Source organism: Chiloscyllium punctatum, chromosome 46 (genome assembly GCF_047496795.1).
Source record: "Chiloscyllium punctatum isolate Juve2018m chromosome 46, sChiPun1.3, whole genome shotgun sequence".
Taxonomy (NCBI): domain Eukaryota; kingdom Metazoa; phylum Chordata; class Chondrichthyes; order Orectolobiformes; family Hemiscylliidae; genus Chiloscyllium; species Chiloscyllium punctatum.
Window position 1 is genome coordinate 54,782,325 of NC_092784.1, and position 16,620 is coordinate 54,798,944.

The window sequence follows — 16,620 nt, forward strand, 5'->3', positions numbered from 1 at the left end:
AGGCAGAAGGGAAATAGAAAGTAATAGAAAGTAATTACCAGAAAGCACAATTTTGGAGAGAGAATATTTTCTAATGAGTACACATTAAATAGGAAACATTTACCTCACTTTAGAGGAAATTTATGCTGGACTGTAGGAAACAGCATGAAATAAAATGAATGAAGGTCTAAGATTCCTGAGGAAAAAGGTGGCTTTTCTGGTTTGACGTTCCATTCTTGAGTGCGGCCGATTACTCTTTTTTTTAAAAATAGACTATGCTACTAATCCAATGAGATCGTACACTATACAACACAAGAACAAGCTATTTGGTATACCCCAAGCCTGCGCCAATTCCTAATCCTTATTGTCTTTATGTGGGTCCTATCCAACTATTTGTCTCCGTATGTGTGATACACAAGAAATACCTTAAACGCTGCTAACATGCCTGCCTCCACCTTCACTGGCAGTGTATTTCAGACAACCACCACCCTCTGTGTGAAACATTTTTCCCACACTTCTCCCATAAACCTTCCCCATCTCAACCTGGACCTCTGCCCTCTTTTGGCTGACTTTTCCATCTTGGGAAAAAGCTTCTGACTATCCACCCTATCTATGCCTCTCATAATTTTGTAGGCATCCATTATGTTGCCCCTCACTCTCCACCTTTCCAGTGAAAACAATCCTTTCCTCATAACTAAAACCCTTCACACCAGGCAACATCCCGGTAAACTTTCTCTGCATCCTCTCCAAAGCATCCACATCCTTCTGGTAGTGTGGGGACCAGAACTGCATGCAATATTCCAAATGTGGCCTAATTAAAGTTTTATGCAGGAGCATCATAACTTGCCAACTCTTACATTTGATGCCCCAGCCAATGAAGGCCAGTGTGTTGTATGCCTTCTTGACCACCTGTGTTGCAACTTTCAGGGATATGTGGACCTGTATGACCAGGTCTGTCTATGTCAACACCCCTAAGGATTCTGTCATTTACTGAATGATTTGCAGCTGAACAGCTGATCTTCCAAAATGCATCACCTTACATTTTTTCGGATTAAACTCCATCTGCCATTTTAGATTAGATTACTTACAGTGTGGAAACAGGCCCTTCGGCCCAACAAGTCCACACTGACCCGCCGAAGCGCAACCCACCCAATCCCCTACATTTACCCCTTTTACCTAACACTACAGGCAATTTAGCTTGGCTAATTCACCTGATCTGCACAGCTTTAGACTGTGGGAGGAAACCGGAACACCCGGAGGAAACCCACACAGACACAGGGAGAATGTGCAAACTCCACACAGTCAGTCGTCTGAGGCGGGAATTGAACCTGGGTCTCTGGCGCCGTGAGGCAGCAGTGCTAACCACTGTGCCACCGTGCTGCCCATTTCTCTGCTCAAATCTGCAATCTATTTATATGCTACTGTACCCTTTGTCAATCCTCCTCACTATCTACAACTCCACCAATTTTAGTGTCATCCGCAAACTTACAAATCAGATCACCTACATTTTTCTCCAGATCATTTCTACATATATCACGAACAAAGGTCCCAGCACTGATCCCTGCGGAACATCACTAATTACTGATCTCCATTCTGTAAAGCACCCTTCCATCATTACTCTGTCTTCTGTGACCAAGCCAGTTCTGTATCCATCTAGCCAAATACAATTTCTTGATTCTATACAAAAAAATGTGTGTTCCAAATGCTAAACAGATTTTGACCCTTACAGTATAATGAGAAGTGTGGGGATGTTTAATTCATTTACATGCATGTGGTCATCAATGACAAGGCCAACGTCTGGGAGAAAGTGAGGACTGCAAATACTGGAGATCAGAGCTGAAAATGTGTTGCTGGAAAAGCACAGCAGGTCAGGCAGCATCCAAGGAATAGGAGAATCGACGTTTCGGGCATGAGCCCAAAGAAGGGCTCGAGCCCAAAACGTCGATTCTCCTGTTCCTTGGATGCTGCCTGACCTGCTGTGCTTTTCCAGCAACACATTTTCAGCCAAGGCCAATGTCTGTCCTTAAATGTTCCCCAGGTGACACGCCTCCTTCTTGAATGCAACAAAGTTGTTTTGGGCCATTGTAGCAGGAAATTAAGAGTGAATCACATATCTGTGACACCATTTTCAAGCCCAGACCAAATGAAGCTGGCAAATTTACTTCTCTGAATGACACCAAAGAAACATTGTTCTGTAGTTATATTTTCATTATTACCAATACTAAATTTTTAATTGCAGATTTAACTAAGTTGAAGTAAAATACCCAGATTTTAAATCTCTCCCTCAAGATCATTTACCTAGCTAACTGGATTAGCAGACCAGTAACAGAACCACACACGTGCGCACAACACCAACAGGTTTACCTGCTTTGTTCAGGAACTTCTGCTGCACTTGTGAACACCTCAGCTCTTCGTTGTTTTCCCTGAGGGCATCTCGTTCTACGATCAGCCTCTGAAAAAAAAAACAAACATTCAGTTAAAATCACTAAATGCAGAGTTTAACATTTTGCATTTGGACCACTGCTGTTTAATGGCATTTCAACATGAAATTTCTACAGTGTATTCGTTTCATGTTTGCAGCTGTTTCTATAACACTAATGGTATGGGCAAGGCGGCAGCTTGGCTAACAAATTCCTTTGTCTTGCAAAGCTCTTCCTGAAAAGTCCAGTTTCCATTTAAACTGGTGTTTCTGGTTGGATTCTCCTGTTAACAAGTGGTTCCACAGCGAGTCTCTGTATTTTGTCCTCTCCTTATTTGGAGGATGGAACCTAAAGACTGATAATGGAGGCAGAACTTTCTGAACCATAGCTATTCCAAATTCAAACGGCGAAATTAGCCAGTGGTGTTAAAACAAAATCTGCAAGTGCCACCGAGATGTTAATGAAAACATGTTAATGATATGTAATCTTTTTACTTCTGAAGAACAGTCATGTTGGACTCGAAGCGTTAATTTTGTTTCTCTCTCCACAAGATGCTGCCAGACCTGCTGAGTGTCTCCAGTACCTTTCAGTAGTGTCATTTCATATTCCTCTTCAATGTCTCATTTTCAGCCCATCCTGACCTAATTTTCCTAATCATCTGCTTGTGGAAAAAGTGACTACTTTCATCATTGTTGTTGATGCACTCAACAATTTACACAATCAGATTCAAATCTAAAATAAAAACAGGAAACGCTCAATATGTTCTGCAGATCAGGCAGCATCTTTGAAAAAAAGAAAGAGTTAATCTTTCAGGTCAAAATCATCCTTAAATGTTAAATTCAGTTGTTCTCTCCACAGAAACTGCATGCCCTCAGCATTTTACCAAGATCCTGGTCTGAACACTTGAAATGCTGGTCCTTCTTTCACTCAGTCTGAAGGGCATATTTTGATTTCCATTGTGGCCTTGGTATAATTTTGCTTTTCAGCATTTACCTCTTTTTCTTTCAGCAGCGCATCATGTTTCTCCTGTAAGTGCTTGAACTCAAACTGCCATTTCTCTGTTTTCATCGACTCTTCTGTCTGTTTGTTGTGAAGCTCGTGAACCTTCATAGTTACAGTGAGAAAGTTTTAAAAAAAAGGTCAGAGTTTTTAACTCCAGCTTGACAGGAAAGTAAGCTTAAACATGTCAAAAAGTTCAACAGAAACTGCTGCAAAACAGTCACAGGCAGTTCCCAATATGGATGGGCCCACATATAATTTAACATCAAGATGGTTTCGGTCAAGTTACTTTGAGGTGATTATTGTGAAAAATGAAATTGCTGTTAGTGTTCGGTTGGGAGAGATGGTGCTGGAGCAAGTTTGACATTGGCAGAATTTTCAATGGATTAAAAGTGCGATAACAGCATGTTTCACATTACCTGTCTTTTGTAAGCCTCCAGCTGACTACGTACTGAGTTTGCTTTTTTCAACTCTTCCTCCAGGTCAAACGTCTTCTGCATATACACAGTGTTCCTCTCCTCCAGGAGTTTCACTTGTCGACGCAGGTCTCCCAAATCCTCAAGCTTCCTCTTGTAAGCCTCCACAGTAGCCTCCAGCTTACTGACTTTGTCTGAAGAATGCCTGTCAACAACATCTGCAAAACTCTCATTTGTTCTGATTTCATCAGTATTTTTTTAAAAACCCTGCTAAAGCCATTTGTATACTTGCAAATAGAAGCCCATTATATTAGCCAGGAAGTAGAAAGCATATGTTCTGCAGCAATTTCACGATAACATATTACCTTCAAGTACAAATTATGAGTTTTGTTAATCTCCCAGCTAGATGCTGCTGTATTTACTGTGCTCTCTAACATCTTTACTAGGTACTCACATTGGGAGGTCAGGCAATACTACACAGCTGAAACTGAACAAAAGTCTAGAAAACTAGGCAAGTGTTAGTTGTAAAGCCAGGAGTTATAGAGTCATAGAGATGTACAGCGTGGAAACAGACCCTTTGGTCCAACTCGTCCATGCCGACCAGATATCCCAAACCAATCTAGTCCCAGCTACCAGCACCCGGCCCATATCCCTCCAAACCCTTCCTATTCATATACCCATCCAGATGCCTTTTCAATGTTGCGATTGTACCAGCCTCCACCACTTCCTCTGGCAGCTCATTTCATACACCTGCCACCCTCTGTGTGAAAAACTTGCCCCTTAGGTTTCTTTTATATCTTTTCCCTCTCATTCAGGACTCCCCTACCCCATGGAAAAGACTTTGTCTATTTATTCTATTCATGCCCCTCATGATTTTATAAACCTCTATAAGGTCACCCCTCCGACGCTCCAGGGAAAACAGCCCCAGCCTATTCAACCTCTCCCTACAACTCAAATTTTCCAACCCTGGCAACATCCCTGTAAATATTTTCTGAACCCTTTCAGGTTTCACAACATCTTTCTGATAGCAAGGATACCAGAACTGAACGCAATATTCCAACAGTGGCCTAACCAATGTCCTGTACAGCCACAACGTGGCCTCCCAAGGTAGTAGTTAAGTGCACATCAAATTTTCCCAAGAAATGGTACAAGACAGAGTGCAACAGAGGGAGACAAAAATCATGAGGGTTTTAAAGTTGATAAATTGCTTGGGATGGAGAGAGAAAAAGCATATTTCAAAATGCCTTGTGTATCACTTGAACATTCCCAAGAGGATGTCTGGAACGTATATAGCACAAGAGCTTATATAGTATTTGTTAACTGAATGTTTCATCTTGCTGAATTGGAAAACTTTTGTTTTGAGTATTTAACAGTAACAGTATGACTGGTGTGTTCATGAGCAAGTATTTTCCAAAAATCCATCTCTACTAAAATAATTGGTCTACCCCAAGAACTGAAGGTCACAAAGAAAAATAAAACACTGGTGAGGAACTGTGGGATAATGAGGGAACGAAGGCTTTAGGTTCATGAAGATGAACAAAAATAACTCTGACCATTAACAAACAAGCACATCAGCCACAACCCACTACTATAACAATAGTCTGTGAACTGTTGTATCGAATGAACGGCAATTCAGCTGGTATTCCTGCCAATTGCTGATTGCTACTCTGTAACACAAGTAATGAAGAACTAAGACACAACTTGCCTCAAGTTGCAAGTACAAAATGTTGCTATCATGGAATTTAAGTTTGCAAATTAGCAACTAGGAGTTGTAAACTTACCTCAAAACATCCATTTCATCTTTGAGAGACTGGGACTCCTCAGCCAGGCTTGTGAGCTCATCATTCCTGCGCTGCAGATCATACATCTCCTTTTCCATCTCCTCACATCGGATACGAAAATCATCCTTCATTCCTTCCAATCTGGGAAAGGAACAGGAAGGATTTAAACTTTTCTTAAGAAGAAAAAAATGGGGTAGTAGGCTGGAATCTTGGATGTCCCTGTCCACCCAGAATTTCCCAATTGACAAGTACAAGGTCTGTGTTAGGTCAAACAGGAGAGCATTAAAATGGAAGGTGAGTGGAGAAGATTGTATCAGTTTTAATCAAAACTACTTTCCTTCTACAATCTTCCGATGTCTCAAGGTATTTGGAGTTAATCAGATTTCCATGGAATACAAGCTCTTTAAAAAAAAATGCAACTCTTGATCAGTTTGGCTGCAAGCCATGGTGTCCACTTACAAAGTAATTTCCTGCAGCTGATTTTGAAGTGCAATTTGTCTAAACATTCTCAAAGGTCAGGATTTGCTGCTTTCCACCACCCCCTAGCTGCCTGCAATAATTTAGTAGAATAAGGAGAGCTACCTGAAGTTTTCCTCCTGCAGCTGCTCCAGCTGGCTCTGTAGTAAAAGGAGTTTTTTGTTGGTGACACTGGTGGATTCCTCAAAGGAATCAGAGCGGGTCATCCGTTCACGTAGCACTTTGTTCTCAGCCATCAAACTGTTCTTTTCATCCAGAAGAGTCGCAATCTGAGGGGAAAACTTGAAAGGGTCATGGCCTTGGAAGTGCGAAGAAGTGTGTTAGGAAAATCAGTGCCAATCAGCAAAGGTTAGTTGGCTCATCTGCACCGCTCCAAACCACTTCGATAAAAGCCATTTGATAGTGATTGCCTCCTAGACCAGGATTAAACAGCTTGTTTTTTGCTTCCCACTAAGTTTGCTTTCAAAATGAAATGAACACGTGGCATTAGAAGTGCCTTTATGCACTGGTGGATTCTCAATCTAATATGCTTATCCACTTCTACAGAATGTGGTGTTCCTAAATTAAAGCTACAGCTGTAGTGTTATTATATCTCTGACGGTATTATAAATAAGGGTTGAAATCGGTTTCTCAGCATTTACATTTATAAAACGTCTTCTCTTCTGTCTTCAGGCTCAACTACAAATAGAAAAGCATAACACAGTTAGATATCTCTACAAACATTCAAATTATAGTTGCTTTTTCAGTAGCAACAGATTACCTCCCTGTATCCAATGTTTCCCTTGGTATGTATAGTGAGGCTCAAGTTGAAACATCGTTTTTCCAATGCTTTAAAGGAACAGAACAACCACAGGCAATAACATACATGGCACATAAATATTAACTGCACTTGAGCAGCACTAAATCAAGTTAATCATGCACAGCCATTTTCAGGCAAATGACGAGTATATGTCAGGTCTGACTCCTGCCAACCTCTTGGCTCCTTTAGAGCCAGGAAGGCAGATGAGCTGGGTAGTACTCTTCTCCACAGCAGCTAACAACACTTCTGAATCATACACAACATCTCTCATCATTGGTTAAGTTTTCTTTTTCAGTCTTCCTCTTCCTTACCCCAAGCTTTGCCTGAGATATGCTCCTTGACAGACATGTCAGACGCACTGCTTCATGACTTTTGTTTTAATTGGGTGTAGGTGTCCAAGACGGCCCATCCCAAGTGCATTTGAATTGGAAAACTTGCTGGACGTTTCAGAAGGCAACTAACAGTCAACAATATGTGGAACTGTCCATAGAGTACGGCAATGAGGGCCCATAGTGGGACTACAGACTGCTGGGAGGAATCAGATGTCAAGGTGGGAGTGATCTGGACAAATCACAAGCAGAAGGATGGCAGATTTCTTTCCTAAAAGGATATCAGTGAACCAGCTGGACTGACACAAAATTGTCCATCACCTTGGTAATGGATACCATGAAACTGCGTTTCAATTCCAGATTTATTAATTGAATTTAGATTTCATCAGCTGCTGTGACGGGATTTGAACTGGTGTTCCCAGAATTTTAAGTCTCTGGATTACTTGTCCAGTGACATTAGCACTATGTCACCATCTCACCCTAAGTATTGAACAAAGTCATAAGGACCAACTAAATATACTGGTGATGCCACATTACCCATTTCTAATGGATTGATAGAAGGGGTGTTACAATTGTCTCAGTAACTCTTGAGCTGAGGAGAGAGAGAGGTGGGAAGGGGGAACGTAAAAACTGAGGAACTTGGTCTTGAAATGACCAAGTTATGAAAGCTTTCACAAATGAAAAATTAGTTTCACCTTATTACACCCTCCTTGAAATGTAGGAGCTTCAAATTAACTTCATACATTGGAATATTTTGCAGACAACTTATAAAACTCATGGCATTGCAACAGAACATTTAAGCCACTATGATGATAGCCATGCTAAGGGTAGCATTTAGGTTACACTGTTAATAGGAGTTGTGCTCATGCAGAACTTTGACTCCAAGTAGGTTAATATACTGCACAGCCATGTTGTTAAAACTATATTTTTTAAGAAGGGATCTACTGTTTTTAAAACCTTACCTGAACCTGGCTCCCTTAGAGAGTTTTTTGTCACTTATTCTTTAGCCCTTATGAAGCAAATGTATTAGACAAATTACTGAACTGAATAATTTAAGTAAGATTGCATGGAATGGTGCATCGTACTTGTGATGCATACACAAATACTCAAAACTGAAACTGGTCTCTGCACTAGGATATTTTATCCAGTGGGTGGTTCAGGGTGATTTTGGGACCCAACTTATGGGCAGACTTTCATCTTAGAAGATACAGTACCTTGCATTGTCACAAAGATGCTCTCTCCCAACCCCACATACAAGAGGGGTATGATTGTAGAATAAGTATCACTTTTTAATAAAAAGGTGGTTCCCAAGTTCAGGATTGGACAATGTTGGACACTTGATGAGATCTGCATTTTCCCCAAAAGTACTGCCTTGAAAAGCCAAGTGAATATGGTGCAAAAAAATTTGCTACAACACCAACAGTCCTAAGTTACCTTAAAAAAAACTTGATCCTTTTGTTTTTAAGCACCGTCACTGTGCAGATTGATGCCAAGAATCTCACATTGTTGTAGGGAAGACAGGGACACAGTTGGACTGGTCATTAAAACCTTAATAGTGATCACATGTTTTACCATGAGATGCACTGATGATTGGATGAAATAAAAAACAGTTTGGCCCTTATGGGAAACTGGCCTACTGTCAAATCTTTGCAACACTGATTTAGGTGAATGTTATTTTCCCAAGTTCACAAACCAGTTTCCGTCTTTTGGCAAATTTGCTGTATTATGTTCTTTGCAACCATTAAGTTCACACATACCAGACTGTAGGTACTAAAACCACCTTTATGTGGGCTCTGCCTGGAGGCAGGCTCTGGGATCATAGTTTTCTTGATACCTCTCTGCCCTATCTCAGCCTCCTCATTTCCCAATAAAAGAAGCTAAGCACATGGTGTGCTACAAACAAATTACCTGGGCTTGTTTTATTAGTGCAAGTTTACATGTAAATGAACACAGATTTAAGACATGTGTTATTCTATTCTCTTCAACCCAGTGTTTTTTTTCTTGTTTCTTTTCTTGAAGATACATGTATAGCATAGCATTCCAGTAGACTAGTCATCTTTTTGATGAAGTTAACTAAATTCGCTGTACTTAAACACCAAGGCCATTTGATGACAAAATTATCAGTGGAGCACATCATTTTAAAATCAATGTTACTATGGAATGGCTATGTTAGAAACTTTAAAATTAAGAAATTAGAAATCACCCAGCTTTAAATAGTTAAATAATCAGTTCAACTTTGGAACAGCATCATCATAGCCAGAACTCCAATATTGTTAGACGATCAATGACAATAGTGCACATTCAAAGGAGGCAATCCTACCACTTGGCATGCTTTTCCATCTCCAGAATTAATAAAAAAAAAGCAATTTCCACATCTTTCTACAGTTACATTAATTAGACCTGGCATAATCTTTAAGGGGAAATCAGTTCACAATTAACAGTAATCAAATTATTTTTGTTATTACTTTCTTGGTTAAAGGAATGCAATGTCAGTAGCAGCATGTGCATGGTTTCACAAGTAAATAAATCATTGCCGCAGTCATCATAATTACAAGTTGATTAAAGTCTCTCAATAAAGTTAAACTCAATAGTACAAACTTACCAGTGCCACACTTCATTCATGATCTAGCAAAACACTTCCTATAAAATTCCTTTTTCTTTTAAATCATATTATTTATAAACTTTTTTCCACTGTGACCCCATTTGTCCTGACTCTTAGTGATAACAGAGAGCAAGAGCCTACTACCACAGCAGCATGGCTGTTATAACCTTTTTGAAGCTCCACAGCAGAGGTTACTCCCTTGGATCTCATGACACCAAGAATTTAGCTTGTTATTGCATTCCCGACTCACACTTTAGGAAACCCTGCCTTAGCCCAATGCGAAAAATTGTCAAATTGCTACGGTTTGAAAAACGCTAGTGTATAGACTTTTAACTTTATGCTTTTAAAATGGTGAACTGTAATGCGAAAGACCTTCTTTAAAAACAAGGATCGCTACATGGTTTGAAAGCAAGTAATTTATACTTATTGTGAATACAGTTTGTATAGCTGTGGGCTACAGTTTGTATAGCTGTGGGCTACAGCAGTGTTTGCACATGAAGACATTGCTCCTCTAGATGTTTTCTCCTTGTGGACCTCCAAGGTTTGTGTGCAGCAGTGATTCCTGGAAGCATTGGCTTCCAGGAACTTCAAGGAAGCATTGGCTGAAGGGTTGCATATAGGTGGAGTTTTATCTGGCAACAAGAAGCTGATTAATCTATAAACCAATGACTAGTTATCTGCCTGCCAACAATCATATGATTAGTTCTCAAGTAACCCAACAGCTTGGGGCTGGAAACAAAATACAAACCTGCCATTAGGTCTCTACTGCCAGAAACACTCACTCCATCCTTCTGAATAAACCACTTCCAACTTGAAGAAAAAGCAGTTGCTGTGAGCTATGATTTTTAATTGACAAGTCAGAGGTATTTTTAAAAGTTAGCTAGTGACAGTCTTGAAAACCAGTAAAAGCATCTGGAGAACAACGACTGAGAAGCAGCATCTGATCAGGATAAGAATCATGTCAGCAATCTTTGTGATTAGGAACCACTGAACTGTTCTTCCAGTCCCAGACTCTCCCAGTCCATATTGTACATTTCATTCCCTACGTGTGTGCACGTAAGGGGAAAATTTATAAGAGGATTAGCATCTTAATTAGTTCTGTTTTATGCCAAAAGTTTATAACTGCTTATCTGTAGCTAGAGTTTAATTACTTTTAATAAATAGCAATTATTGTTAAGTACAGAAACTTGGTCTGTGCTTTCTGTCAACCTGGATCAAATTTGGGAACCTTTGCATAACTCATTAAAAATCTTTAACTTTTGTGACACACATGGGAATAGTTGGGCTGGACTTCCAGTATGCTACCCAAGTCACCATGACATCAAACAAAGTTGTGTTGCTCATTCAGGAATGAATTATACATTAATGGTTCACCTTATAGATAAACTGGTTTTAAAAACAATAGAATCCTTGCGCGGTACTTACTATTTTGGAAATCTATTTGCAGGTCTTTGCCAATGTTGCTTTCTTGCTTTTGGAAGAGGGCAGTGGAGAGGACAGCAAGAAACTGGTACAACCACACATTTTAACACAAACAAATTCATCTCTTATTCAGTTAGATTGAGGCTAAATAGGTTTGTTATGACGACATGGATGTCTTTCAGCTGAGAGTATGAGTGACAGAAGATATCAACTAGTCCAAACTCGAACCTACTTCTGATAACAAAGACAGTACTATACATCAGGGTTCTCCTTCCAGCTATTTATTCAATGGTTTTAGTGGCCTCCATTATGAAAACATAGTGATATACAAATCTGCAAAAGGCACAGAGGTTTTCAAGAGTGCCACCTACTGTAATTCATAAGCACTTTTTAAATCCGGTTTAATTTTAAGGAGTTAATCACTGGGTTCTATTAATAGAAATAATCTTGCAGGGGTGACCTTACAGAGGTTTACAAAATTATGAGGGGCATGGATAGGGCAAATAGACAAAGTCTTTTCCCTGGGGTCGGGGAGTCCAGAACTAGAGAGCATAGGTTTAGGGTGAGAGTGAGAGGAGAAAGATATAAAAGAGACCTAAGGGGCAACTTTTTCACACAGAGGGTGGTACGGGTGTGGAATGAGCTGCCAGAGGAAGTGGTGGAGGCTGGTACAATTGCAACATTTAAGAGGCATTTGGATGAGTATATGAATAGGAAGGGTTTGGAGGGATATATGCCGGGCGCTGACAGGTGGGACTAGATTGGTTGGGATAAATGATCGGCATGGACGGGTTGGACCAAAGGGTCTGTTTCCATGATGTACATCTCTATGACTCTATGACATATAAATGCAGAAAAATGTATGTAAATTCTGTATATGTGAAGGCAAAAAAACAGAGGTTTGCAACACAGGACAGGCTGAATGAAAATCACGTGTAGCATCAGATCTTTGCAGCCTCAGGAAGTGGTAACAAGAGGAGTTGAGCCAGTCACACAAAATAGCTACTAGAATCACAGAGTTTTGCTTCGTAAAAATAAACTTCTGGAGGTGTTGCACTTGAAGTAAAATGTTTTGTTAAAGGAGAAAGAATCTTTGAGGCATTATTTTATCCCCTGTTCACAAAGCATAATCTGCCTTTCAAATAATGAAGTGTTGAGGAGAAAAAAAGGTAAAAAAAAAAGTTATGGCATTTGCCAATTGAAAAGTTTTTTGCCCAGGAATTTAAAGAAGTTTGAATCTTCCTTTGTATGAGGCTGTTGCTGATGGGGTAGGTAGATGGTGTGGACTGGGAGGTTGAGAAATGCACAGCTCAGTCACAACGTTAAAAGATGCAGAATTATTATCTTATTTGAGCAACGTTGTCAATAGGAGTTACTAGCTCCTTTCAAACATCCCGAGTTCTCTTGAGCGATAGAGACTTTAACAATGTATAATTTATTGATTAGCACATACCTGGAGATCCAATTCATGACAGCGCTGAGAGAGCTCATCCTTCGAATCCACCTCGTCACACAAAGTGAATCTCTTCAACTGGAAGATGAACAATTACTTTAATTCAACAAGCTCAAAATGTATTACTTCATTCACTTTCGGGTATACGAGATTAGCCATGGCGTGAACCAGACAGCAATATCAAAGTCTAAATTAACTATTAACGCAATGTATGAAATAACTAAACTATTCAATAACCTCTACTGTAAATGTCTGTCAATAATTTATTTTTGAAACAAAGTAACACTTATTCTCCCACCTCAGGGTTTCGGAGGTAGATAAATCATATGATTATGTTCATTTCCACAGCTCCATTTTCTGGAACAGCCAAAGGCTGTTGTTTGAGATGTATCATTCCAGGGCAAGCACAACTAACCAGCGGACTTTTCCACTTCTGCTGCCTACCATAGGGTATCGGAAGGATTAATAACCTTGTTCAGCCATCATTATGTATGCACCTTCCTTGGCCATCTGGTTTTGGGATGGGATTCGAACCTGGAGTTTCTGGCTCAGATGTAGGGACACCAAGGCACTACAAGACCACCATACTTATCAGCACAATCTTTGTAACTAGATTATCGTTAGAAATAGCTAAACTTAAAAGTAATTTACCTGGTAATCCAAGTCAGTGTAGCTGCTGCTGTGCACAGAATCACAAGGGTCTCTGGTCAACAACTGAAGCAGAAGGAAAATTAATGATTAACAGTGGAGTGTTACATGCAAATTGGCAGCAACAGGAAACCTGAAGTGGATTAAACGAGAGACGGAGACAGAACTGATCAAGTGGTTTATAATCTGTACGGAGGCCTCGAAGAACTGAATTCGACACATTTAATTAATTGTTGTTAGATTATTCCTAATTTCCGGTTGCTGAAGTGCACAAAGAAGGGGCAGGGTTAGCACTGCTACCTTACAGCATCAGGGTCCCAGGTTCGATTCCAGCCTCGGGCGACTGTGTGTGGAGTTTGCACATTCTCCCCATGTCTTGTGGGTTTCCTCCGATTTACTCCCACAGTCGAAAGATGTGCAGGTCAGGTGAATTGGCCATGCTAAATTGCCCATAGTGTTAGGTGCATTAGTCAGAGGGAAATGGGTCTGGGTGGGTTACTCTTTGGAGGGTCGGTGTGGACTTGTTGGGCCGAAGGGCCTGTTTCCACACTGTAGGGAATCTAATCTTAAAAAAAAAACAACAGGAAGACAGAGTAGGAAAATAAAAAAAAATTGATGAAGGAATATTACTACAATCTCACAGAAATAAAAACATCCTTTATTGACCACTGAACTTCTATTAAATCAGCAGCTCCTAACTATAATATAGGGCAAAAATACTATGAACAAAACCAAGCAGAAACTTCGCTCTTGCCTCAAGGGTAAAGGTCATGTATTTGAGACCCACTCCAGAATTTCAACACGTAAAACAGTCAATATTCTAATGTAGTTCTCCATTGTTGGACAACTTTCCTTTGGAACGAGACTCTAAGACAAGAGCTCTGTCTGTCTGTTCAGGTGGTTACAAGAGAATTAATCTAACTATTTGGAAGGGTAGAGTGTTCTACAGGGTCAGAGTGAACATATGTGTCCCATTGCCCCAGAATGAAACGTACTGGTGCCCTGAAGCCTTGCAATACCTAGATGTCTCAATGTTGTACCTATTGCAACACTAGATTGAATGTGAAGCTGAACCAGATATATCTGCTATACAGTGCTCTGCTTGTACGTTTCCATTGTAAACAGATCAGCTAAATGTTACACGGGCTGAAGGCAGTTTGAAAGAAATGCTTTGCTTTCACATATTGCCCAGCGACAGTCAGCTCTAGTCTGCTTACCTCCTGAATGGCCGTCATGACAACGTGTTGAACAGACTCCTCCAGGGTCATGATATGCTGGATGTATTCTGAAAGGGAAAAGTGTGTCAGTCGACAAACAGTGTCCCATGCATTGAGCTCAAAACAAGCCCCAAATAAATCACTCTGAAGACATCTCAGGGACAAGAATCTCAATTACAAAGTGAACCTTCAGAAAAAAACCCAAGATATCCAGAGCCTGTACAGAGAATAAAAAGTCTGCCTTCTCAAGGGCAGATTTCTAATTCAAGCTTTGACTGCCATTTGAACTTTACATGCTGTCTGCTGGATTTTGTCAGAGAACAGCTGGGCTGTTTAATGGAATGCCATATGCCAGCACAGCATTCCATCTGTGGGCTGGGTTCCAGGCAGAAAAAGAAAAGATTTTTCAAATGACAAATAACCAGCTTAGTGACCGATGCAGAGAGAGCCATGATCTGGAAAGTACTGCAGCCCCGTTGAGGAAGAGGGCAGCAATGAAAAACAGACACAAAATTTTCCTGAAAAAAAAACTATAGCAATTTTTTTTTCAATAAAACAATTCGAGCAAAGAAAAGCACAACATTGCGGAGAGGCAAGTTTGTAGATTTTTCCCATTACTTTTCCCAACTTTCAAATTCCTTTGAAGCATCAACTTATAATTGTATTCATTATTTATGTACTTCTTAAGCCTTCATCAAGCTGGATGTTGTTGAGTGAAGATACCATCATTCAAAGAACTATTAAAATAACCCAGTCTGCCAGCATTGAGAAGTCCAGATCTTGTAAAGTGAGAGTTTATGCAGAGTAAAGCCCTATGTCACTCGATTCTTGATTATATGATGACCCTTTTGAAGTTGATTCAGGAGAACATGTTTCATTACCAGCCAATTATCAATGTGCTATACCCAATGACAGGCAGTTTTGTTTTGGTGAACTCTCTTGGAACTGGACTGGCAGTATCTGATTTCAACTCATCAACAGACTCTTAGCACCAAGATTGGCTGAACAGGCTTTCAATTCAAACATGTCTGAGATGGCATAGATGACAGGGCAGCATTTAACACTGGAGTGCCCAGTTCCTCTGGAAGATTGTGGTAAGTGCCCATCAGAAAGCTGAGATAGCTATCGTGGGAAAGGCGTTAGAATTATCACAAAGGTGGTTATAGTTGGGCACTTGGGAAAACTCAAGGTAATCAGGGAGGGTCAGCTTTGTTTTGTGTAAGGGGAATCACATTTAAATAATTTATTGGAGTTCAGGCAAATGCAACATTAGCATTCATTTTGAAAGGATTTGAATGCAAGAGCAGGGAGGTACTACTGAGGCTACTCAAGGATCAAGTATTTGGAATACAGTGAGGGTCCCGTATCTAAGGAATGGTGTGCTGGCCTTAGAGGGTGTCCAAAGGATGTTTGTAAAAATGATCCTGAGGATGAAGGGCTTGTCATATGAGCTGCAGATGGGGACTCTAGGTCTGTACTTGATGGAGTTTAGAAGGATGAGGATTATTCCATTCAAACTTACACGAAGGGGCCTGGATAGAGCAGGCACGGAGAAGATGCCTCTCAGAGGACACAGCCTCAGCTTACTTATGTTCCTGATTCATATGTTGGCATGGCTCACTATAACAACTGGCATCTTACCTTGCTTCTTCTCACAACTGACGGCACAGCCAAGTACAAGCTGCAACATTCGGCCAAGCTCTGCTGCATCAGAGTGCTCTCCTATTAGATTGACCTCTGGCAGATTGTACTCTGAAATCTGGTGACCCAGAACCTGAACAAAGAAAGTTATTTTCAAAACAAAGTTAACTAAGATGGTTTCGTAGTGGCAACATCACTAGACTAACAATCCAGAGGACTAGACTAATGGGCTGGAAACAGGAGTTCAAAACCCACCATGCAGCTCACAGAATTAGTAATTCAACAACATTAAAGGAAATCTGCAACTGAAAGCTAGTTATAGGTAATTACAAATCCCAATACAAAACAAATATCATCTGGGTCACTAACAAACCTGCTATTCTTACCTTTCTACATACGAATCCGGTAGCATATTAATATGGTTCATTTTCAATTGC

The 16,620-nt window shown here is 40.3% G+C and overlaps 1 protein-coding gene across 2 annotated transcripts in view; it reads right to left on the bottom strand.

Moving 5' to 3' along the window:
- Nucleotides 1-16,620, bottom strand: part of hook2 (hook microtubule-tethering protein 2) — a 55,878-nt gene that overhangs the window by 20,248 nt on the left and 19,010 nt on the right. For both annotated transcript variants that reach the window (XM_072564286.1, XM_072564287.1), the window contains 9 exons: nt 16,184-16,316; nt 14,543-14,610; nt 13,329-13,391; nt 12,678-12,755; nt 6,178-6,341; nt 5,596-5,736; nt 3,818-4,019; nt 3,393-3,503; nt 2,344-2,431 (listed from right to left, as the gene is read on the bottom strand). In XM_072564286.1, the coding sequence (XP_072420387.1) occupies nt 2,344-2,431; nt 3,393-3,503; nt 3,818-4,019; nt 5,596-5,736; nt 6,178-6,341; nt 12,678-12,755; nt 13,329-13,391; nt 14,543-14,610; nt 16,184-16,316 (1,048 nt within the window). The remainder of the gene's footprint in view (nt 1-2,343; nt 2,432-3,392; nt 3,504-3,817; nt 4,020-5,595; nt 5,737-6,177; nt 6,342-12,677; nt 12,756-13,328; nt 13,392-14,542; nt 14,611-16,183; nt 16,317-16,620) is intronic.